At 47.2% G+C, this 24,122-nt stretch overlaps 2 protein-coding genes across 4 annotated transcripts; both read right to left on the bottom strand.

Annotated features, from left to right (window-relative positions):
* Nucleotides 1-211: 211 nt before the first annotated feature.
* On the bottom strand, nucleotides 212-5,826 carry LOC100821730 (probable lipoxygenase 8, chloroplastic). The gene is made up of 5 exons (XM_003574701.4): nucleotides 5,175-5,826; nucleotides 3,455-3,726; nucleotides 2,202-2,766; nucleotides 2,041-2,126; nucleotides 212-1,934 (listed from the first exon to the last, which is right to left on the bottom strand). Exons 1-5 carry the CDS (start codon nucleotides 5,608-5,610, stop codon nucleotides 489-491), a joined length of 2,805 nt encoding a protein of 934 aa, XP_003574749.1. The 5' UTR covers nucleotides 5,611-5,826; the 3' UTR covers nucleotides 212-488.
* Nucleotides 5,827-18,254: 12,428 nt separating this feature from the next.
* LOC100821424 (ETHYLENE INSENSITIVE 3-like 3 protein) lies at nucleotides 18,255-22,326 on the bottom strand. Of its 3 annotated transcripts, XM_014901556.2 has the most exons (4): nucleotides 22,022-22,326; nucleotides 21,196-21,278; nucleotides 19,143-21,104; nucleotides 18,255-18,604 (listed from the first exon to the last, which is right to left on the bottom strand). In XM_014901556.2, the coding sequence occupies exon 3, from the start codon at nucleotides 20,984-20,986 to the stop codon at nucleotides 19,148-19,150; it is 1,839 nt and encodes a 612-aa protein (XP_014757042.1). In that variant the 5' UTR covers nucleotides 20,987-21,104; nucleotides 21,196-21,278; nucleotides 22,022-22,326; the 3' UTR covers nucleotides 18,255-18,604; nucleotides 19,143-19,147. The 3 variants fall into 3 exon arrangements, with proteins under 3 accessions (XP_014757042.1, XP_010235295.1, XP_024316421.1); XM_010236993.3 differs by lacking the exon at nucleotides 21,196-21,278; XM_024460653.1 differs by lacking the exon at nucleotides 22,022-22,326 and having other exon boundaries at nucleotides 21,196-21,781.
* Nucleotides 22,327-24,122: the final 1,796 nt, after the last annotated feature.

The raw sequence follows: 24,122 nt of genomic DNA, 5'->3' as shown, positions 1-24,122 counted from the left end.
GAGCACCAACCGCTGGGGGCGAGCAGGCCGCGAACAGGGAAGCGAGCGGCGTGCGTTCAAACGGCGAGCCTGCGAGCGTTGGGATTTGTTTGCCACGTGTCAGGTGCAGGAACGGGTCCAGCGGTTGTACCAGATATGTGCTTTGCAGATATAACGGACTAACTTTTGTAACTTTTAGATCGTACGGCTAAGATAATTGGGACGATATGAATCAACGTGAAACCTCATCTTGTTACCCCTCATATTGCTTTCAGTATATAACAAAAGTGAGACCAATCAATCAAGTACATAACAGAAATGCATAAACATACATACACAGGTCATTTTCGAAGGTACATACATATACTCTACTAGCGGGATCAACGGATCAATAAAGCGTAAATGAGACACATACTAAATGAATGAACATATACAATCCAAGTAGGAGTAGTAATCACAAGGAAACGGTCTTCACGTAGCACGTCGGGTTGGCTGGATGATCAGAGACTTTAGATGGAGGTGCTGTTGGGGATGCCCATGCCGGTGACCCCAGGCTTGGAGAAGGGCTTCATGAGCTGGTACGGCACGATGCCCGCCCCGCACCTGTTCTTGAGCTTCCTGTCCTTGTTCCTCCCGTCAATAATCCCCTCCACCTCCTTCAACCTCTTGCCGAACCCGGCATACGCCGCCTTCACCGCCACTTCGTCGCTCCACGGCGCCGTCTCCTCCCCGCCGAGGTACTCCTCATCCGACGAGTGACTCGACAGCACGTCCAGAACCGCCATCACCAGCGTCGCCTGCACCTGCGACGGGAAGCACTCCCTCAGCGCCTTATCAGGGTTATCCAAGAACGCCTCCATGGCCGCCGCATCCACGGGCTCCTCCACGGGCATCTTGGTCCGCGCGATCGAGGGCCGGTTCGGGAAGTAACCCCCGAAGTCGTACTGCCCGAAGTTGACCGCCGCGTGGTGCGCCGCGGCGACCCAGATGATGGTCGTCAGCGTGTGGGAGAGTGTCTCCGGTGTGTCGAGCTTCGGCCACCATGGCGCGTCCTTCTTGTCCCCGTGCCCCACGGTGCGCACCTCGTTCCAGAACGCCTGCAGCTCCACATCCCCGGCCACGCTCCCGGCATCGGCGTAGTAACTGGCCACGTACGCGTTCACCCAGCTCTTGATCGCGTCCCAGATGAGCAACCCGTCGTTAGCGAACGGGTAATCCTTGATGGCGAGCTTGAGTCCGTGCTCTGCTTCGGGGTCTTCCTCGGCCATGCCCCGGCGCACGAGGTCGGCGGGGAGCGCCTCCATGTCGAACCGCCAGAGCTTGTCGTATGCCGCCGAGCTGAGCTCCATGGCGTACTTGCCGGGGGAGAAGGTGAGCTCGATGATGCCGCCGCCGTTGATGAGCGCGGAGCGGGCCAGCGCGTTGATCCGCATGGTGTAGCGGAAGTGCGGGTGCAGGAGGCGGTACACCGGGTGCATCTCGCTGAGGTGGCGGTTGGCGGCGATGATGTAGGGCTCGACGGCGCAGTGGGTGCGCAGCCAGTGGGTGACGAGCTCGTGGTGGCCGGCGTCGTGGGCGCGCACGTGGGACTTGGCCATCCGCCATAGCCAGGACTTGGTCGTGTCCGTGGAGGACGTGAAGACCTGGCGCCATTGCGGGGAGGAGGCTGAGGCCGGGCGGGTGAGCTCGATGGCGAGGAGGCGGAGCGTGCCGTCGTCGCAGAGGAAGAAGACGGTGCGTGAGCCGTACATGGTGGTGCGCTTCTCCAGGGACCGGATCTTGTGAACGTACGGGAGGAAGAGATCGTGGTAGTCCAGCATGAAGAGCCGCCTCTGCTTCACGGCTTCTGCCACTGTCATCACGTGGCCCATCTGGGTTTCAAGCTGCTCCGCCGTGATCGCCGACTCTGCCGGCCCGTACACCGCCGGGTCCAGCTTGCTCCTCAGCGGAAACTCCTGCAGATCGATCGAGCAGGCTCACATCCGTTAATTTCACAAACAAATCAAAATTATCTCGTGACAGAACATTCATGGAAAAATTTCAGAGTTTCAGATAACTCACCCTGACGAGCTCGATGGCGTACGGGTTGATCCCGGCGAGCGTCTCCCTCGCGAACTCCTCGTCCCTCAGCCACGCAAACTTGTCCTCTGCATTCCCCAACCAATTAGTTACAGTGCATCAATTTAGATTCGTGGATCAGTACTACTGGTCATCAAACATACTCTGGACGTTGGCGGGTCTGTCGAAGAGGAGCACGCGATCACCAGGCCCATCACGGAGCAGCTCAAGCAACCTCGGCACGACGCTCCGGAGGAACCCGAGATCCTCGGCACGGGGCAACTCGACGCCGTCCTCAAACAACTTGTCAATGACGAAGAACGACTGGAACCCCTGTTCCGGATCAACCAGCGTGGACTGCACTGCGGGCACGGCCGCGTGGAGCACGGAGGTGAGCGTCTTGAGCGAGAACTGCACGTTCTTGGACTCGGAGAATGCCTCGTCCCGGGGCACGTACACGTCGCCGCTCCGGGTCTCGGAATGCGGGTCCTTGGCGGACCGGGCCCTGCCCGTGCGGCACCGGCGCGGGTAGGGGAATTGTTTGTTGCCGCCCAGGACGGGCCGGGCGTTGTTGGCGCCGGTGTCTGGGTTGCCCAGGTCGTTGTAGACGTCGTAGTCGTAGATGCGGTCGGTTGGCAAGCGCTTGCCGGTGCCGTCGCCGCGCTTCTGCGCCAGGTCCTTGTTTCTGTAGCTCTGGAGGCCTGGCGGCGTCTGGCTCGGCAGGTATGGCTGCACGTAGCAGATCCAGATTCAGCGGCAGGTATTTGCAAATTCACAATTGACAATTTCTCAGTGGATTAGAAAGTGGATGAGCGGTACATTTTTCTAGCTAGCTCTGGAACAAATTGATTAATTTCCCGTGTTTATCGGCTGTACGGTTGACATGCATGCATGCAGTTGAGCGCTCCTGGTTCCGCCACGCGTGCATACGAGCCGTGGCACCGATCGTACGGGCCGCACTACACGTTCTCTCAAATCAGCAGAGAGAACATGGGGGTGCACCAAGTCACTGACCAAACTATACGCAACAACTTAACTCAATATTTACGCACGTTCTCTTCTCCCCTTAAAAAAAGGGAATTTATGAACGAGATTGACTAATGTCCAATGAGGCAATGACCACGTACGTGGAAGCCCTGGGCACCAATAGCCCTACTGCCTCCGTATCGCCGCAGAGATCGCTCGAAGCGACCTCACTCGATCTCCCAATTAAATCGATCCATCAAGTCGGCGTAATCAATTCCATCGAGATGGATCGATCCATCCATCCATCCATCCATCACACGCTAACGAACTTTGGTACGCTAGCAATGCAGCCACTACACATAGATAGCTTGTACTGTTCATCCAAAATTTATGTGCTAAAGCGACTCGATCGGCTTGAATTCATTCAACTGATAATTCGGTTAATCCTTACCTTGTTGGAGAAGAAGACGCGCTTCCCGGGCGCGGCGTCCGACCTGGGCTGCAGCCAGGAGTTGCAGCGGATGGTCATGGCCGTGCCGGACGTGACGACCTTGATTTCCTCGAGGAACACCTCGTCGCGGTGCTCGTTGGAGATGAGCACGGCGCCGACGGGGCCGAAGCCCGGGGGCACGTCGAAGTCGGCCTCGTACACCACGGCGTCCAGCTCGTCGTCGTCCACCTTGTGCGCGTAGCTCCGGACCGTGCTCTTCTCCTTCCCCGTCTCTGTATACGCAACACAGCGCGATTAGCGTTAGTTAAGCACCTTACATTAATTAATTTGATCACGTGTGTGAACTATAGAACTGTATAAGTACAGTTCTATATAGTTATTACTGAAAAAAGTAATTAAAATCAGGAAGTGTTTATTTCTTAGTCGTCTAAGAAATAGTTCTTACTCAATCAACAATCGTATCCATCCAATGAAGATTTTTTTATCCATCAAACCTATATTAATCTTACATGAATCTAAGTGATTGAATCAAAAAATGTTGTTGTCAGAACCTAAGAAACAGCAAAACCGCTAAAATCAAGGTCTTGATTTATTTTCCGCTAAAATAATCAAGGTCATGATTATCCCCACGTGAGTGATTAATTAGTGAACGAAGATGTGAGGTAATTTGCTTTTAGTGTATACGCAATCAAACCGAAGTAGTACGAGGTGATAGATCGATGGCCCTAGCTACTAGCTCTGACGAAGACGTTCGGGAAAATGACACGAGGGTCTTCAGTCTTTAACCAATGGATGGAAAAACTTGTAGTGACCATTAATTTGTAATGATAGGGACAAGTCGCACTTTGTATAATGGACTAATTAATGGAGGAGTACTTTAAAAGTTCCTCTGCTTGTGACGATGCATGATCACATGTACGTACATATGAGGGCTGCTAACTGAGATTGCGTCGACCAAATTAAGTGTCAACTTGCTCGATCCTGTACAAAGAAGCTCAGCATCCTTGTTTTGGTAAATAAACAAGGATATGGGACGCCGCGCTTAGCTTCCCGTTGACCTTTTCTTGCAAAAAGGAAAATCAAATTGCATGAAGTTTAGCTCGATGTGTAATAAAACTGACAAGTTGAGTAAAAATGGACGGGGGATATATTGGTAGCTAGATTGCTTTTGGACGGGCATATATACGCGGGGAAAAATCGGTCGAACTGACCGACGACTAAGTCCTACACGTAGAAATCTACCTTGCAATTTTTCTCCGCAGAAGCTACAAAACGTGTGCATTCAATGACGCATCTGTGAGACTATGATCGAGATCCCGTGTACATCCCTGTTTGTGGTCGCAAAACGTTCCTTATCGCTGTTTCGATGGTTCGATATTCATCACTCTGGCACTTGCTTCACGTACGATTAACTAACATACGGAGTACATGCTAGCTAGATCCTACAAAAAATTTACGCTGTTATGCACGATTTTAAAGTACTCCAGAGATGGTGGATACTATTGTGTTTGATTAACTAATTGCCTCGATCGTGATCGATAATTCAACATGAATCCCACCATGGTTTAAAAATCGTGCATAACAAAATTGATCCGGACGCGTACGGTAGTCTAGCTTAATTAATCAATCCAAGCGTACGGGACATAAAAATCCATGCAAAATTATGCGTCCATGCATGCAAGCGTGCGTGTCTATGGATCATGGATGTACATGCACTTACTTGCGTCAAGGTGGGCGCTGACGAGCTCGAGCTCGAGGGACCGGCCGATGAGGTCCTTGAAGTCGTCCATGGCCCTGGACGGCCTCAGGCTGTCCAGGAACCCTCCCACGGTCACCTTGATCTTCGCCACCGCCTTCACGCGCACCCCTCCTCCTGCCTTTCCGGCCATGCCGCCGTCAACAACGCCGGCGCCGCTCTCACTTGCACTACTAGTACTACTCGACGGCGTCGTCGTCGACGCGGCGGCGCAAGCAAAACGACGTTGGCGCCTGGTCCTACCGGAGATCGACGACGGAGATGAAGAAGAAGAACTAGAGGGCCCGTTTAGCAGGAAACGACTGCTCGAGAGCTGGCTCTTGGGACGACGAAGCAGGACGTTGTTGCTGATGATGGTGGATGATGGCTTGGTGATCTGCTGAGGAGGAAGCAAGGACATGGTTTTATAGACCGGGGAAGCTGATATAAGCTTGGCTAGCTTAATTAATTGGGTAGGTAGGTGTAGTGAGGCAGTATCGTGTACGAATCTGCCGTGATCTCGTGGGGTACTGCTTGCTCGAAATATTCAAACGGGGGCGTTAGCTTACGTGTGCTCTTATCGATGGATCTCTGCTAGCTGCGCTGTGTGCTGCGGCATGGCTGCCGGCGTGGGTTATTTAAACAGTGAGGCTGTGAGGGGGCTGGAATTATGGGCACCGAGTTTCCTTTAATTCGATTTCAACGGATTTTTTCTTTCTTTTTTCCTGGCACCTTCGGGTTTCTGGTCGAGAATGGCCGTACGTGGATGCATGTAGCCATCCATCGTGTGGCTCAAGTTCGACCTGTAGCTTTTTCTTGGGGAGAAAATGTGATACACGGTACGGTAGCGACTTTTTTTTTCTTCTTCTGGTGAGAAGCTACCAGGTACGTCGTTGGAGTTGGCTTGCGAGAAAAGTCGCGAGCTGAAATGGGGTTTAGCTTGGTGGAGCGGGGTTTTGCTATGTTTGCCCAAGGACACTAGTCTCACCTGGCTTTGCAGGTTACAATGTGTGGAAGCCCATATGGTAGTGGTTGAAAAGTTCACCAGACCTTAATTATCAGTTTTACAAAGTTCGGGAGCAAATAGAGAAAACTAACATTATAAGTGGTGCAATCGTACGATGTACTACAGCTTCCTTTCTTTTTTTCTCGAACCTATGAGGCAATGCATGCATGTTTTTTCCTGGATCAGTAAATCGTTTTTGATTGCCAACCGGCCGGTCAATTCTTCTTTGCATGGAATAAGGAAAGAAGAAGGAAATAAGCTAGCGGCCGTTCTCTGCTAGCTCGACGCGACGTGTGGAATGGTAAATCACCCGGACGCGCCCCCATGCATGTTACAGCGAATGGTTGACGTTGACCTCCTTGCCGAGTACTACAAACAGTATTCATCAAGACTTACGGCGCCACAAACATGCAGGAAGCCAAGTCGTCGATCGATCATCTAGGGTATATCAGTATAGTATTATTGTATGTACGTACTTGTGTATACATGGAGACGATATACAACCAGCAGCGACTGGACTTTGGGACAAAGAGGTAGGAGTACTAGCCTAAGAAGGTTCTATGTACCTGTTCCCTCTGCAGTAGTCATCGATCGATCAACTTGCTTGCACGTGCCTGCGAACACAGGCTAGCAGCCATTTACATATATATACATATATTGATTTATTGTTGTGTGTATCGATATGCAATCGCCACGTTGACATTTGCATCGCCCTTGATTTCTATTCGCCGCCAAGACCGGTTGATTCGCCTCGCTCTCTGTCTAGGCCCGTTCTACAACTGGTGCAGCCTAGTCTATTGTGTCGAGGAACCAACGACGGGGTGGGGTGCTCACCGAGTGGTGCGTCCCCCACCAACTCTCCTGTTGACTCGTTTTTCCATCTAATAGTTTGTTGTGGACTCTTATCCATTGGCCTATATAAAGGAGAGGAGGTTACCCCTTGTACGTATACTTGAGATCAAAAATTAATAAGATTTCTTGTTTCTCTCTACTTTCTGGTGTTCATCTACTTTATTGTATTTCGTGATTTTGTGTGTGTTCGATTACGATCTTGGTGTGCAACCTCGGAACCGGCCAGCCGGCAGGAGTTGCACAACATATTGTACAGTAGTTATCTTCTCCCGACCCACGAGCATATATTTATACAGGGCCAACCGGTGAGTAGTATTACTCCAAACTGCTGTTTGTGAACCACCGTGCCTCTGTTCGAAAATAGTAAAACAAGCGACCTAACTTCTGTAATTTTGACTAGAAATATCGCAGGAAAAAATATAAATATATACAAAATAATATTTGAACCAAACAATTGAAAACATGTACTCCATAAATAAGCAATTTTGTAATTTCCTACTAAGAAATACTACTGTCTGGTCAAAGTCTCAAGTTCAGGCCAGGATCGCTATCCCTTTTACCAACAAGTGGAGTGTAGTACAATGTTACCTGCTTCTGCGAGCGGTATCTATAGTAGTATATCCATCGCTATCTGCGGCATTCCCCAAATGCATATCCTTTCGAGTTTCGCGTAGAAAAGTAAGAGCAGGCGAAAAAGGAACATGGTAAGAATGATCTGCAACCAATCCGAAACCCGGCCGGTTCCCCTCCTCCTCCACGTGCACGTACGTACGAATTGACCTTCTCTTTCTTTTTCTTCAGGAGAACAGCTGACCTTCTTCTTGGCGAGTAGTGAGATATATAAACTGTATGCAAGTGGCCCAAGCCGCCGTCGTCTACGATGCAAGAAGACTACACAGTACAAACCATCACGTAGAATACGTACAACTAACTACAGTACGGAGTAGCTAGGAAGGTTCCACGGGTACTTATAAAACGTCTGTTTCCTCAGAAGGGAACGTCCCGCTGGCCATGTCCGCAGAGCACGACGTTGACGTTGGATTGATCCCCCGTTCACCCTTCCTTCGTTCATTCGCGGAAGACGAGGTAAACAACGAAATACAAAGACGCGGGCGCGTAAACATCCACGCCATGTGGAATGGTAAATCACCCGGACGCGCCCCCATGCATGTTACAGCGAATCATTGACGTTGACCTCCTTGCCGAGTACTAACAGTATTCATCAAGACTTACGACGCCACAAACATGCAATAGGAAGCCAAGTCGTCGTACTCAATCCCGTACTGAATTGTTGTCGAAATATTACATATATGTAGACGCGTTTTAAGAATAACTATATCCATACATTACTACAAATCGGTCTATATCTCACGGATCATCACTAACGGGTCGGGCGCGACCGTTAGTGATGAATCACATCATTGTCGGTCGCGGCCCCGATCGTCACTGATGAACAGACGGGGGTCTGTCCGTCCCCGCTCAGCCATACATCAGTGACGATCGCGCGAGGCGACCGCCACTGATGTACCATCATTCCCCGCGAGAGTCATCAGTGGCGGTCGCTGAGTGGACGACCGTTAGTGATGAGTGGTACATCACTAACGGTCGCCCGAACGGGCCCGCCACTGATGCACACACCATATCAGTAACGGTCGATGGTGGCGCGACCGCCACTGATGTTTTGTACATCACTCGCGGTCGCCCATACAACGACCGTTAGTGATGTCTCTCCTGTTATCAGTAACGGGCGCGTTTGTCCTGACCGACACCGATAACTCTCGCGGTTTAAATACGCTGGATAGAGCCGCAACTGGTCGTGCTGCGCGTCATCACTGACTAGCTGCGGCCACTTCCGCGACCGACACCGGCGAAGCCATGCCGAAATCCTGACAGCGGCCTAGCCCAGTTGCAGGTACGAGCTCCTTCCTCCTCTCCCTTCCTCCTATCTCCCCTCAGCCGGCCCCATCTCCAGATCCGGCCGCCGTTCGTCGGTGAGCTCCATTTTTGGAGCCCCGAGCTTCTTTCTCCCTTGCGAGCACTCTCTCCTCCTGATCTTTCTCTCCGGCCTCCAACTTCTCTCCGAATGTCCCCAATTTCAAATTTTTAGTTAGCCCTTAGGCTCGGTTAATTAACCCTTTAATCCCTTGTTAATTATTAGGCTAACTATTTTACTTTGTGTTTTTTCTTGTGTATTGTGTTGTAGATTGAAGAACCGTTCTTGGATGTACGCCACGGAAAGAATCAATGCTCGATGGATAACCGAATGGACGGTCTTTTTTGGAGTCGTGAAAGGTGATATGGAACGAAAAGGACTTGTGATGATGTGTTGTCCATGTCGCAAATGTGGAAACAGATGCATGATGAAGCCTGAAGATGTTGAGATGCACGTGCTAGCATCGGGTTTTGTGGAAGGTTATTCACGCTGGACTTGTCACGGGGAGGATGCGGTTGATGTCGGTAGCGGTAGCGAAGATGATCATGTCCTGCAGTATGATCTGGCGAATGATTCCGAGGAAGAAATAAGGGTCGATGAGGAGGCTAATGTGGAAGGTGAAGGAGCTTCATGTGGCAGGATTGTCGAAATGCTAGATGACCCGTACCTACGGGACCAGCTAGAGGACCCCGAAGATGAGGCAGAGTGTGCTCAGTTCAAAAAATTGTTTGAGGACGCAAACACACCCTTGTATGATGGAGCTAGCGAAGAAAACAACGTGCTCGAAGTAACGCTCGAACTTTTGAGGCTGAAGGGAGCATCATGCTGGTCAGACAAGGGCTTCATGGACTTGTTGAGTTACGTTGCTTCGGTTTTTGCATAGCCAAACAAGTTGCCCAAGAGCACATACGAGGCGAAGAAGATTACATGCCTGCTTAGATTAGATCGCGTGAAACATCATTCATGTCCAAACGACTGCATGGTATACATTGGAGAGTACGAGAAACATGAGAGTTGCCACATACGCGGTGCATCGAGATACAAGAAGAAAAACGCCAGAGCTGGCAAAGACGACGGGGAAGAAGTGATGAAGGGTGGGCCGATAAAGACTGTCTGGTATCTTACGGCAGGTGGCCGAGTTGAGTGTTGGATGCAAAACATTAAGGACGAGAGGTATCTCGTCCATCACGATCCGGCGCAGGCAGCATTTGATCCTGACGGGCACTACCGTGTGGAAGAACCTGGGGTTCTAAGACACCCTACCGATGGGACTCAGTGGAGTAACTTCGACGCGGCATTTCCAGATTTCGGCGAGGAGCCCAGAAAGCTGAGGCTCGGTCTCAGCACTGATGAGATAAATCTTTTCGGAAACATGAGCAACAAGCACAACACATGGCCCGTGATTTTGTTTGTCTACAACCTTCCTCCATGGTTAATCATGAAGAGAAAGTACATCCACCTGTGCATGCCCATACAGAGTCCAAAGCAGCCGGGAGCTGACCTAAATGTGTATCTGCAGCTAGTGAAGGATGAGCTGAAGCAGCTTTGGAACCCTGACAGAGTGGTTTGGGACGCAAACAGGGAGTACTTCACGATTAGAGCAGCGCTTCTGACCTGTGTGCATGACTACCCCGCGAATGGAAATACTTCATGCCATGTGACACATGGCTACAAGGCCTGTACAAAGTGCGGGGAAAACACGACATCAGAAAAATTGCCCGTTTCATCCAAAATTGTTTACATGGGCCACCGAAAGTGGTTGGATGCTAAAGACCCTTGGAGGGATGGCAAGGAAAGGTTCAATGGGAAGACGGAGCACGGGACAGCGTCGAAGGAGAAGTCTGGTATGCAAATTCTCAAAATTGTGAACGATCTTGAAGTTGTCGTCGGAAAGATTGCTGCGAAGAAATATAAGGAACCTGAAGGCGTCGTGTGGAAAAGGAGGTCCGTATTCTGGGACCTGGAGTACTGGGAACATTTAGAATGCCGACACAGCATAGATGTCATGCACGTGGAGAAAAATGTATGCGATAGCGTGCTGGGGTTGTTGATGAACATTCCAGAGAAGACGAAAGATGGACCCAATGCAAGGAAGGACTTGGAACTCATGTCTATCAGAAAAGAGTTGTGGGGCAAAGATCAAGTGTCGGCAGCCGACAGGAATGGTTTCGTGAAGGTGACCACGCGGTGTCGTCTTGCATGTTACAACCTGTACAAAGACGAGTTGCATAGGATGTGCCAGTGCCTGCAGGGCATAAAAGTTCCATCGAACTACTCGTCGAGCATCAAGCATCTAGTTGACATGAAGAGTCACAAGCTATCTGGCATGAAGTTTCACGACTGCCATGTCATACTCACTCAGTTACTTCCAGTCGCAATCAGGGAGACAATCATGAAGCTTTCTGACTTTTTTGACAGCATCTCGCAGAAGTCAATCACTGTTAAACGATGCCAAATACTGCAGGATAGTATGATACAGATTCTGTGCGAACTCGAGATGTTCTTCCCTCCATCATTCTTCAATATCATGGTCCATCTAATGATCCACATATGCGATGAGATCTTGTCCATAGGGCCCTCGTTCCTGCATAACATGTATGGCCCCAAACAATATAACGGGGTTTTGAAGCGCTACGTTCGTAACAGATCGCGTTCGGAAGGTAGCATCGTGGAAGGCTTCAGGGCAGAAGAGTGCATCGAGTTCTGCACGGATTGGTTGGCCGATCAGAAATCAATAGGTGTTCCCGAATCACGGCACAAGGGCAAGCTCGATGGAGAAGATGGCCTTGGACATACATTCCTTAATGTGTATGGAAGAGAAAGGAAAGTTGACTTTGAAAAGAGCACATTTGGTTATGTTGCAAACTGTCGATTGCTAACGGCCTTATCAGAAAATGCACATGGAACAACTGCGAAATGAAAACCCTAAAAGAGGAGAAGTCTGGATCCACTGGGAGCACAATAAAACATTCGCAGCGTGGCTGAAGAATTATTGGTACGGTAGGAAGACGACCGATGAATCTGAAGAGACGGTTGCATGTTTGTCATGGGAACCTACTTACCACGTCTCTACTTGGCAATCATATGCGATCAACGGCTATAACTTCTATATTGCGTCTGTGAGATCGAGATAGGCAATCAGAGGGGGGGTGAATGATTGCGCGGAAGCAAATTAAATTTTTTCCCGAAAGTTTAAACCCTAAATCACCTTTCTGTCCATGATAATAAAACAGTCGTAACTTTTGATTGGATGAACCAAAAAATACGTATGAATATGCAAAAGAAAGGTATTGAAATTATCTAACCAACCCAACAATAATCCTCTCAATCGGACGTACCAATTAGAAGATATGATCAAAACAGTAACAACTGACAGAAAGTTACGAGAATTAATCTATAATTGATTTCGAGGAATAACGAGAAAGATGAATTAATCGCAATCTTCCCTTGATCTCATGAGAAACCTGCAGCAACGTGTTATGATCTTATGAGAAAGCTGCACCAAAATGTTAGAAAGATCTAGCAGAAAGATTTCACGAAGATTCGAGAAGAACAGAGATGACGCCGTCTACGAATCTCTTTATTGCAACGATGTTGATCGATTATAAAAGATGGAACCATGCATCCAAGAACTCTCGAAGAATTGATCTAGATCAAAAACTCTGAGTTCCCTCACGTCCTTGCTAAAACCCTAGCTAGGACGCCCTCTATTTATAAGGGAAAATTCGCGACCCTAAACCGAGTCCGAATCCAACACGAACTCCTCTGTCCCAGTCGGTATTCTGCCCGTGGGGCCCGCATACGACCTCGGATTAAGATGACTCCAAAAGAAAAATTGTTCGTCTCGATGACGCACACAAATTTCTTGTGGAACACGTTTCCATCGGACACCAATCTTGATGACTCTACTGTTTAATCTTTAAACAGCTCTCGTCTAGCCACGGCTGGACCTATATGTCTTCACGTCGATGCCACTCCATGCCATCAACTCTTCCTTTGATGCCTTCAAAACTCGACCATCACGTGTCAAATATCTCCAATACCATACATCTTCAGTATAAACAACGTACGACAAACCGGTGCCCTCCCGGATCATTGTAGCCTTCACTTTCATTTTTCCTTCGCATGAACGTCCCGCATGACCTTGATCCTCGATCTCAGCTTCTCCCAAGCTTCGTCCCTCGATCCCGTCATCGACCACGTTCCTATAGCTCCGGCAACACCTGAAAGCAAACGCACAAATAACCAGTACGAGTACAAGTCAACGACTTGACTCATGGTAAGTTCCACACAACTCACGCCATGTTTTCACATAAAAAACTAATGGATCAACTCACCACTAGCAAAGCACTAAGTCTAAACAAGATACATATTATCACATAAGTATCCATATTACCCAAGGTATCCACATCAATGTTTCACTAAACACTCGCCAATGTTACACATCCCCTATGATTTCACAGCGTCTCAGGACCGTAAAAGCACGTATCAAAATAGTGGTGTAGTCATGACTTCTGAGACCGCGACTGACGACAATAGCAAAACCAAAGCGTTCTTCGGTGTTATCAAGGAGATCTGGGAATTGGAGTACTCGATTACAAAGATCCCAATGTTCCATGTAAGATGGACCAAAGGTGACAAAGAAGAAAGTCACAGGTTCACGACGATGGTGCTACCTCCTGAGATCCCTTGTGAACAAGTTGACGTGAGAAAAATCCCGGCAAGAGAGGAACCATGGGTCTTTGCTAAACAATGCAAGCAGGTATTCTATATAGACGATCCGGCAAATAAATGCCGCGTCGTAGTAAGAAGAGGGAAAAGAAGCATTGTTGAAGTGGACGGGGTTACTTCACAAGAAGACTACGAAAGTTTTCATGATCCGACGACCGCCGCAGATGACGAAGAAGTGGAACACACAATATTAACGAGGAAAAGGAGAGGAAAAAGAAGAAGTGATGGGAACGAGAACGAGAAAATACCACAAAAACCCTACCTCAGAAACACTACTGCGAGGAGTCAAGTTATGACTTACCGAAGGAAGGAGAATGCCAGTAGTCACATTGTAATGTACTTGTAGTTAATTTGAATGCAAACTTTGTACTAAGTGAAATTATGTGTGATCGATGTACTTTTGTGTATACATGGCTTTGTCACTCCCAAAAATTCAATCCAAATTTAGCAAAAAAATCTAGACAAAATGCATGAATTTATTCATCAAAGTTCAACCTTTTTGTTTCATCTATTGAATGTGACAAGTACATGTCCTAAAACACTCAAAAGGACAGGTTTTAAATTTTTTAAACGTTCCTGTAATTTAAATTGGTACAAAGCTCAACAAGTATGGGAACACATCAGTAACGGTTGCTTGGTTATGTGCCCATTACTGATGAGTATAGGCACACATCAGTAACGGTCGGGTTAGGAAGCGACCGTTACTGATGTGTTGTTGGGCATTGCTCATAGGAGAACATCAGTGGCGGTTGCGTTGTATCCCGCCCGGTACTGATGATTGAAGGAACATCAGTAACGGTCCGGTACCTTACCCGCCCGTTACTGATGAGTCTAGGGTATATAAAGGAACACCTAGAACAATTTAAGGTTATTCCGCCCGCGCGTCCTCAACACACAGAGCGACCAGCAGTTGGACTTAACCCTAGCGCGGGCAAAGCCCTGCCCGATTTTCGTGCCGCGCCGCCGTCCACCCCGCGCTGCCCCGAGCCCGCCGCCGACCTCCTCGTCCTCGTCCTCGCCACCGCGCCCGGAGCCCGCCGCCTCGTCGTCCTCGCCACCGCGCTTGAAGCCCGGCGCCACCCCGCGTCCTCGTCCCCAAGCCCGCCGCCGCCGTCTCCCTCCTCCCCGAGCCTACCGCCGACGTCCTGCGACCCAGCGCCGCCGTCTCCCTCCTCCCCGACGCCCGAGCCCGCGCCCTCCTCCTCCGACACAGGTTAGGGTTAGGATTTGAGTCCCCATGAAATTAGAGTTAGGATTTGATTCCCCATGAAATTAAGGTTAGGATTTGAGTGTGTCAAATTAGTTGTTGTCATATATATGATAGGAGAATAATGCTATCATATATGTTGTCATATATATGCCCATAGGAGAATAATGCTCATATTAAGTGTGTCAAATTAGTTGTTGTCATATATATGATATATACATGCTGTCTATATGATATATATACATGTTGTTTATATGATATACATGTTGTTTATATGATTTTAGGTTTTTTATATGCTATATACATGCTGTTTTATATGTTATTCTAGGTGTTTTAAATGCTATACATGCTGTTTTATATGCTATTTTGTAGAATTGAGTAATGAATTGTGGGCCCGACCATCGTGTCGGGTCATTGGAGAAGGGGCCGGCCATCGTGCCGAGGGGGTACATGTGCGGTAATCAATGTCGTGAAGTGAGATACATTTGTATGCTTTATATGCTTTAAATGATGCGGCTTTATATACATTTGTATGCTTTAAATGATGTGGTTGTGGTTTTAATTCAAAATATATGTGCTGTGCTGTGTATTCGAAATATATGTGTTGTGTATAAATGTTGTGTATTTTCTGTGGTTTTAATTTTTTTTAATTACTGAAAAAGTATCAGTGTCGGTCACTCGCCTGACACTGATGGGACGGGCGTGGAAACGTGACCGTCACTGATTGCGGGCATCATCAGTAACGGTCGGGCCGCCCGCCACTGATGATTGTACATCAGTAACGGTCGGAGCGACCGTTACTGATGATGACCATCATTACTGGCAGGAAGTTAGTAACAGCGGCCCCGCCCGTTACTGATACTGTTTTCGACCGTTACTGATAACCCTTTCTGTAGCAGTGATATTTGAGCAAATTTTAGTCAAGAATACAAGATCAGAGGAAATATATCAGTATAGTATTATTGTATGTACGTACTTGTGTATACATGGACGATATACAACCAGCGACTGGACTTTGGAACAAGAGGTACTACTGGCCTAAGAAGGTTCTATGTACCTGTTCCCTCTGCACTAGTCATCGATCGATCAAATTGCACGTGCCTGCGAACACATGCTAGCGGCCATTACATATACATGTTGATTTATTGTCGTGTGTATCGATATGCAATCGTCACGTTGACATTTGCATCGCCCTTGATTTCTATTCGCCAAGACCGGTTGATTCGCCTTGCTCTTTGTCGAGGCCCGTTGTACAACTGGTGCAGCCTAGTGTATTGTACAGTAGTTCTCTTCTCCCGGCCCACGAAGATATATGGGAGTGTCTATTTCTCAGTCGTCTAAGAAATAATTATTTCTCAATCAACAATCGTGACCATCCAATTTTTTTTTATCCATCAGACTTACATTAATCTTACACGAATCGCAATAATTGAATCAAAAAATTGTTATCATCAATTAAGAAATAACTATTTCTAAGTCGTCTAAGAAATAGCAAAATCGAACATATATTTATATAGGGCCAACCGGTGAGTAGTATTACTCCAACGTAACTGCTGTTTGTGAACCAACCACCGGACCTCTGTTCGGAAATAGTAAAACAAGCGACCTAACTTCTCTAATTTTGACTAGAAATATATAATGCTCCATAAATAGGAAATAAATATAAATACAAAATAATATTTGAACCAGACAATTGAAAACATGTACTCCATAGATAAGCAATTTTGTAATTTCCTACTAAGAAATACTACTATCTGGTCAAAGTCTCAAGTTCAGGGATCGCTGTCCCTTTTACCAACAAGTGGAGTGTACAATGTTACCTGCTCCCTGCGAGCGGTATCTATATATATCGATCGCTATCTGCGGCATTCCCCAAATGCATACCCTTTCGAGTTTCGCGTTGAAAAGTAATAGCAGGCCAAAAAAGAACATCGTAAGAATGATCTGCAACCAATCCGAAACCCGGCCGGCGGTTCCCCTCCTCCTCCACGTGCACGTACGTACGAATTGACCTTCTCTTTCTTTTTCTTCAGGAAAACAGCTGACCTTCTTCTTGTCGAGTAGTAGTGATAAATCGTGTACTACTCCTAGCAAGTGGCCCAAGCCGTCGTCGTCTACGATGCAAGAATACGTAGAATACGTACACCTAGCTAGCTAGGAAGGTTCCACGGGTAGTACGTATAAAACGTCTGTTTCCTCAGACGGGAACGTCCCCCTGGCAAAAAAAAAAAGTCCCCCTGGCCATGTCTGAAGAGCACGATGTTGACGTTGGATTGATCCCTGTTCACCGTTCCTTCGTTCATTCGCGGAAGACGAGGTAAACAACGGAAAACAAAGACGCGGCCGCGTAAACATCCACGCCATGTGCGCGCGATCGATCGATGCGGTCAACGGAGGACCGGGTTATATACGGATGTATGTATATGTAACTTGGGGATTTACTCCTTAGCATTACTATAGCAATATAAGCATAGGAGACTTGTATATATATATGTATGCATTCCATATGTATGTAACTTGGGGATGTACTCCTCAATACTATAGCAATATGAGCATAGGAGACTTGTATTTCTAAATAAGTCACGTTTATTTATTTATACATGTGGTGTCAAAAAAACAAGTCACATGTGAAGGAGGAGCACATGCTGTCAAAAAAAAAGGGGGGGGGGGGGGTCAAGAGTGTACATACACCCACGTTTCAAGAATACTTTTTTTTTCCGAGAATACACATACACCCACGTAGGCATGGATATATAAGCACACATACACGTAAGGACGGGAAATTATGTGTACGTAAGTACAACCGTGCGGGATGATGATTTTGTGACGTGGCTTTCGGCCGGGTCTTAAACAAACTAAGAATCGACCGATCGATCCAAGAGTGTCACATCTGACATCTCTAACCTGTCGTTCATCCATGCGTCGCGCTGATCGAGGAGCAGTGGGTGGAGCTGCAGGACATGCAGGTGAATGAATTTCACCCGTGTTCTTGCTCAAATCGTCCAAGAAAGAGTACTCGCTCCCTCCTTTTCTACTTTGTGCACCTTTCTCCTACCTCTGGTGTCTGTTTTTCTTCCATATATCATATATGGCCCGTGGGACGCCGCGGCCATGCCGGAGGCGGCCGCCAATGTGTGTCCAGGCTTAATCTGTGCACTGGATTTCCCCTCAAAAAAGAAGATGCAGTTGCAGGCTTAACACATCTGTGCTATGCCCCCACCGTACAAAATGAAAGAGTTGCGACGAGAAATCTGACACTGTACGAAACGAACCCCGCAACAACAAAGCACAGCAGCCATGCAGCCTAGCCAGCAAACGTTCAGGACGACATCCAAGTATCCAACCAACATATCTGAACTGCATTATTATTATGACTGAAGTCTGAACTGAGCTATAACGAACATATCTGAACAACTGAACATGCATCAAGATGCTTCTTCGCAAGAGAGTAAAAGAACCCCAGAAAAGCCAAAGTCAGATGTCGCGCAGACACCGAGTTTTCTACCCGAATTTTTACAGTCTAAAATTAATCCCATCAGGCACAGGACCAAAGAGCACCCAGTAAAATTACAGAACAAACGAACTGAAAATCGTTCTCTAGCTGTAGCAGGACTAGCACCACATCAGAATGTCATGGAACTCTGCTTGCTTATATCCCCCTCCCCTTGGTGGTTGACTATCGAGCCCTGCAAATTATCAAGAGAGCTTAAAGTAAATTCGGCAGGATCAGTACTGACTGCTGAGAACAAGAGATGCCTAGAGTTTTCAAAGGCAGTTCGTTTTACAATTGTGTGGCAGTGCAGGAGTAAGTCTTGAAACCAAGCTCAACTAATTGAGCAAACCGAGATATTAAAACTCAATCTTTCTTTGGAGATCTCCACGGCATTGGGCTTTTCGATGCCACAATGTCGCTCTAACATAGCAAGTGGACATTTAACATTTTCTTCCTTTACCTGGATGCTTTGTGCTTTCATCGATTGTTTCATTAATGAAACAAGGAATCATCCCTTTTATGCATAATGAAAAAAAAGACAGATTCCATAATTTAATCTTAAACCGATACCACCTCTAACATGTACATATACTGGAATTCTAACATTATTGCTTAGAGACAAAGAAACATGAAGCAAGCTTTACTATATTTTTTGTATTTGTTTAAGAAAAGGTGCATCTAAGTGACCAAAGAAGCGAGAAAACAAACATCTAGATAAGATTAGAGATTACCTATGTTATGTCCCCAAGTATTGCATTAAATCATCGTCATCCAGCAATTCATCAAGGTCAGGGATTGGACTATTAATACCAATGAAGTCTAAAGGCAGTCCTTCAAAAGAACTGCCTACAAACTTATCATCAGGGTCGATGTAAAAGTCATCACTCATGATCTGATGAGCATCACCAGCAACAGAAATTGAATTCCCACTAGCTGCCATATGATGGTTGTAAGAAGTGTTCTCTACCAATGCTCCTGTTCCCATGGTAGGCACCATAGATAGTGGTAGTGATTGTTTCGCAGCAGAAGTATGGTAATCAAGTGGAGGAGAGCTAAAACCAATAGGTACAAGGCTAAGATCCTGTTGAAAATTGTCTACAGGCCATGGGTTCCTGTAGTCACTACTATCACAAGCTAAAGGCTGCTCTCCAATATAAACACTTGAATGAGTAGCATCTGTAGTCTGGTTGCAGTTATAATTAATAGCAACAGGACCAGGAGAGATGAAGTTCTCTTCAGCATGTCCCTGGTGTGGTAAAGCCACACTTGTACTGACATTGTTTACACTTGTCAGTCGGTTAGCCATAGGGGGCACCTCCATTTGATTTCTATTCATATCAGGAATTGCATTGCTGAAAACCTCTGGTAGATCACCATTTCTCTGCATCACTTCAACCACAGACTCATCAACAGGAAACTGTCCAGTGCGTCTTTTTCGCTTCCGTGATTCTTTAGTTTTCTTGTCACTTGGAAGTGCTCGAGTGGACTGTTTATCAAGATGTTTTCTGTCCCCTCTACTTGAGACATTATCTTCCCTTATCTGCAGAGCTAGCTGATGAGCTCCCACACTGTCTTTGGATGTTGCAGAATGAGGAGGCTTCTCCAGGCAGTCCACATCATACTCGTCACTGCTGCTATATGAGTTCCCATTTTTGTCCCCTAGCTCATAACGGTGAGTAATCTCTGATACACCGCTGTCAATACTGTGGATATAATTCTCCTCTCTTTGCAAAACACTCAGCCAAATCAAGCTCTCTTTTGCAGTCATTTTGTCCTGCAGGCACTTTGATTTCAGTACATAATTCCTGATCTTGCCAAAGTTGGGTGCCATGTGCTTTATCACACCAGTCAGCACACCGACCTTCCAAACCTTTTTAAGATCATGTGGTTTTTTGTAGGGAGGCGTTTTACCCTTAGGAAGGCCTAAAGCGATCCACCATTCCTCATTCCCCGACGGCCACCATGGGGGTGGAATACCCTTATCCAATGGATACTTGCGCTGTTGAGGGCTGCAGTGCTGCATCAATGCTGAAAGCAATGAACCCAGAGTGGCGTCTTGGAGATCCATCAAGCTATGCTCGTTTGTGGTTCCACTGCTTGTAGTGTTAAACAATACAGAGTTCTCAACCTCATATTTTGCAATTGCTGCTGGCCCATTCTTATCAAACTTTACCTTCTCCTTCCACCAAGCTCTAATGTTGTCTGATGCTCCACTAACAGGTTTCCCTTTATCAGGAATGATACCATAAACAAACCCCCGTGCATTGCATACCTCCATCAACTTGAGCATGTACTTTAAAATGCCATCATGAGCTCTTGCTATCTTCTTGCGGAGGGCCAGATCAGATATATTTTTTGACTTGGCATTCTCCAGTTCAGCCTGCTGCAAAGCGAGCTTCTGCTGCCTCTCCTTGATCCTCTTGAACCTGACCTTATCTTTCCACATTCGCCGAGCCAGCTCGTCGGCTTCAATCTCTTCATCACTGACATCATTCTCGGTGAGGTTCTGGATTCCATCAACCTCAAAATCTGACACATCACCTAGCTCCGACGGGACGATAGCTAGATGGTCCATGAAAACTACTGCTTACTAATTGCAATCGCATAACCCTAGTCAGCTTAGAACAAATCTGTTCTGTGCCGTCAAACAAGGAATGTAGGCAACCTGCCGAATTTCTGCAAGGGGTCAAAACCTGAAAACAAAGAATGCGATGCTGATCAACTAAAAAGATTAACCATGGAATTGTGATCATACAGTGACAATGAGAAGTAATTGAGAAGTACATGACAGAAATTTGGAAGGGGCAGCTTGGTTTATTTTTTTCTCCAACAGCACTTATCTGCTCACTTTGTGTAATGAGGAAGTTCTGTGCACAAAGTTAGCAGATAAACACAGTATTACATTTTTTCGATCAAAGAGGACATATGGCTCGCAATATCATCATTCACAAAAACAGTATGGCATAACCACTTGATCTCCAGAACTTCCGAGCTAATTAGAAATACTATCACTCACAACCTAAACAGTTTGGCGTATTTCAACATAACATCTTATGGCATTAGATAATCAACAGCAATACATAAAGCTCTACAGGAAAAAGGAGTAACCCTTTCAGGCAATGCATGCCACTGCAGCCCCAAAGCTAGTGAAGTTAAAACTGCACACATAAGCAATAAAAGAAGCCCAGCATCAAAAAGTCTACTGTTTGTCAACTAAAAAAGAAGGACGGCCTTAGAATGGCAATGGTACACTGCAAATGAGCAACACCTGACAGAACTGTTACAGGGACATCAGGCCAGTTCTATATTTCTAGCCATGATTTTCTTCTACGTCTGCCACATACTAATTTGTAACAAGCGCATCTTATCAAAGTACAGGACTTCAACAATTATGCTAAAATCAACCTCTGTACACCCACTAGTTCTAGCCAATAGCCATCTCACGGGCGGAGGACCCAGTAGGGCAAGGTAGGGCGCCCGCCCTACCTTGATTTTGCCTCAGTTACGAATTGGGGAAGATTATGAAACGGGGATCTAAAGGGCGGAATCCGTTCGTGGTGTGATGGGAGGAGAAACGGTCGGGAGCGAGAGAATCGAAGGGGAGATCAACCTGCGGTGGAGGCGCTCGAGCGAGGAGGAAGACGAAGGGGGCTCGGGCGCTCGGCAGCGGGATGAGTGGCGGCGCTCGCGCGAGGAGGAAGAAGATGAAAGGAGGGAGGGGGCTGTGGGGCTCGGCGAGGATTAGCGTCGTCGAGGAAGCGACGGAGCGGCTGCGCCGCCGGCCAGGGCTAGCGTCGTCGTCGAGGGAGAGACGGAGACAGAGAGACAGGGCGGCGGTCAACCCGAACCATCCGTCGGGGACGAGATTTATTTATCTTTTTGGGGAAAGTCGTCCGGGGCTGCTGCGGTATCTCGCGGTGTGCGTTTTTTCTTGCTTCCATTTATAGGGGAAGGTGGCATGTTAGTTGGGCTTTGCTGCTTTGGGCCTGGTTTCCTTCTGTACCTAAAGCCCATGTACACGCATGGTTTAATTCGCCTGCATAAGCCTTGCAGAATTGAATTCCTTTTTCACAAAGAGCAACCGATTTGTAAGCTAGAAATACCCTAGGAAAAAAATATAAGCTATAGATAAAAGTAAAACTAAGAAAATTAGACCGTTTAAATCAGTCAAGAGTCTGGCCCTTTTTCTTTTTTGGCGAAAATGACACAGATCTATTATTAGCTGGGCTTTCCTGCTTTGGGCCTTGTTTGCTTCTGTATAAGCCTGAGCACTGTTCATACTCCATTTTTTCAAGTCCATATTCATTTTTTGGGGCCTTGAGCCATGTTCATACTTAGCCTGGAGTAAGTTCGCGTGATATTTTGTTAGACCCGGCAAGGGTATAGTAGTAGACCATCCTTCAGGCCTAGGGAAACAATGACTATGGGCCGAGGTGCAAGTGTTGTCTATATGGTTCGGCCCATAGTTAGTGATATCAAGCATTGTTACTTCTCGGCCTAGCCCTAGTTTTTTTAACCAAAATGTACGTTTTTTTAAAGGCATTCTTATTTCTAAATCCGAAAATAACACAAGAATTGACAACTCAAGTTACCGTCCAAAACCTTACGGTTTCATGGGTCAATGACGAGGACAATAGAATCGAAATGGGAACATCAAAGGCGATCTAAAAAGACTGTAAATAGCATCGAATGTTCAAATTAGTACACATAAATAAGCCATTCTATTTGAAAAAAAGAATGCACTTATCGTTAGTGACTTACTCCCTCCGTCTCATATTAAATGATTCAAATTTGTTCAAATATTGTATCTATGCCTAAAATCGTCTACATACATGTAACAGAAAGTCATTTAATTTGGGACGGAGAAGTACTTGTTGTTACTGGTTAAGAAATCTGACTTGAAATTTTTAAAAATCAACATGCATGAAAGCAAGATATACACTGGCCTGGATACCGGATTTGCGTCCCTGCATTTGTTGCATGGTCCACTACTGCAAAATATGCCATCTGTGACGGGTGAAAATAGCCATCTGTGGCGTGTGCAGCACATGCCACTAATTACTGACCACTGATGGGTTTTGCATCAGTGTCGTGTGCAAAACCTCCCGCTGATAGGTCAGGCCATCAGTGTCGGTCACATACGCACCCGACAGTGATATCATTTTCATCAATTAAAAAAAAAGCAGGCCATAGGCCCGCACGAGATGAATCAACAAAACAAAAATCGATGAATTTGATGAAACGAATTGATGAATTAATCACCGAATCACATACAGCAAACGACATACAACAAATAGCAGATAAACATATCATAAATCGTTGCCGTATAGCCACACCCGTAAATCCAGAACAACGAGAACACCGTCGCCGCGCGGAAGTCGCACGATGGCGTTGTGCATGCACATTCCGCGAGTCATGGCAGCGGCAGCCTACTCTCCACGGTGGCGGCGAGCGGAGGCACTGCAGGAGAGAGAGAGAGAGAGAGAGAGAGATGGAGTAAGAACAGATAGAGAGAGAAAACCTAGAGGGAGAGAGTGCGGGGGCGGATCCCGGCAGTGGCGGGGCTTGGCTGGCCGGATCGAGCGGAGGCAGGGCCGGGGCAGCCGTATCCGGCGGAAGGCCCTCGTCGTCGGGCACCTCCTCGCCGGCGGGAGGAGCGGGAGGCCAACACGAGCGGGGACGGGCGGCGCAGGTGCAGCAACCTCCATGGC

This window comes from Brachypodium distachyon, chromosome 3 (genome assembly GCF_000005505.3).
Source record: "Brachypodium distachyon strain Bd21 chromosome 3, Brachypodium_distachyon_v3.0, whole genome shotgun sequence".
In the NCBI taxonomy this organism is placed as follows: domain Eukaryota; kingdom Viridiplantae; phylum Streptophyta; class Magnoliopsida; order Poales; family Poaceae; genus Brachypodium; species Brachypodium distachyon.
The sequence above is the reverse complement of the archived record's forward strand: the minus strand, read 5'-3'. Positions and strand labels throughout refer to the sequence as shown.

Bases quoted from the DNA above. Each gene is read 5' to 3' on its own strand.
- LOC100821730 (XM_003574701.4), bottom strand. From the start codon at position 5,610: ATGTCCTTGCTTCCTCCTCAGCAGATCACCAAGCCATCATCCACCATC. The intron at 2,127-2,201 runs GTATGTTTGATG...TGGGGAATGCAG, and splicing joins CAGACCCGCCAACGTCCAGA to AGGACAAGTTTGCGTGGCTG. The intron at 1,935-2,040 runs GTGAGTTATCTG...ATCGATCTGCAG, and splicing joins ACGCCATCGAGCTCGTCAGG to GAGTTTCCGCTGAGGAGCAA.
- LOC100821424 (XM_014901556.2), bottom strand. From the start codon at position 20,986: ATGGACCATCTAGCTATCGTCCCGTCGGAGCTAGGTGATGTGTCAGAT.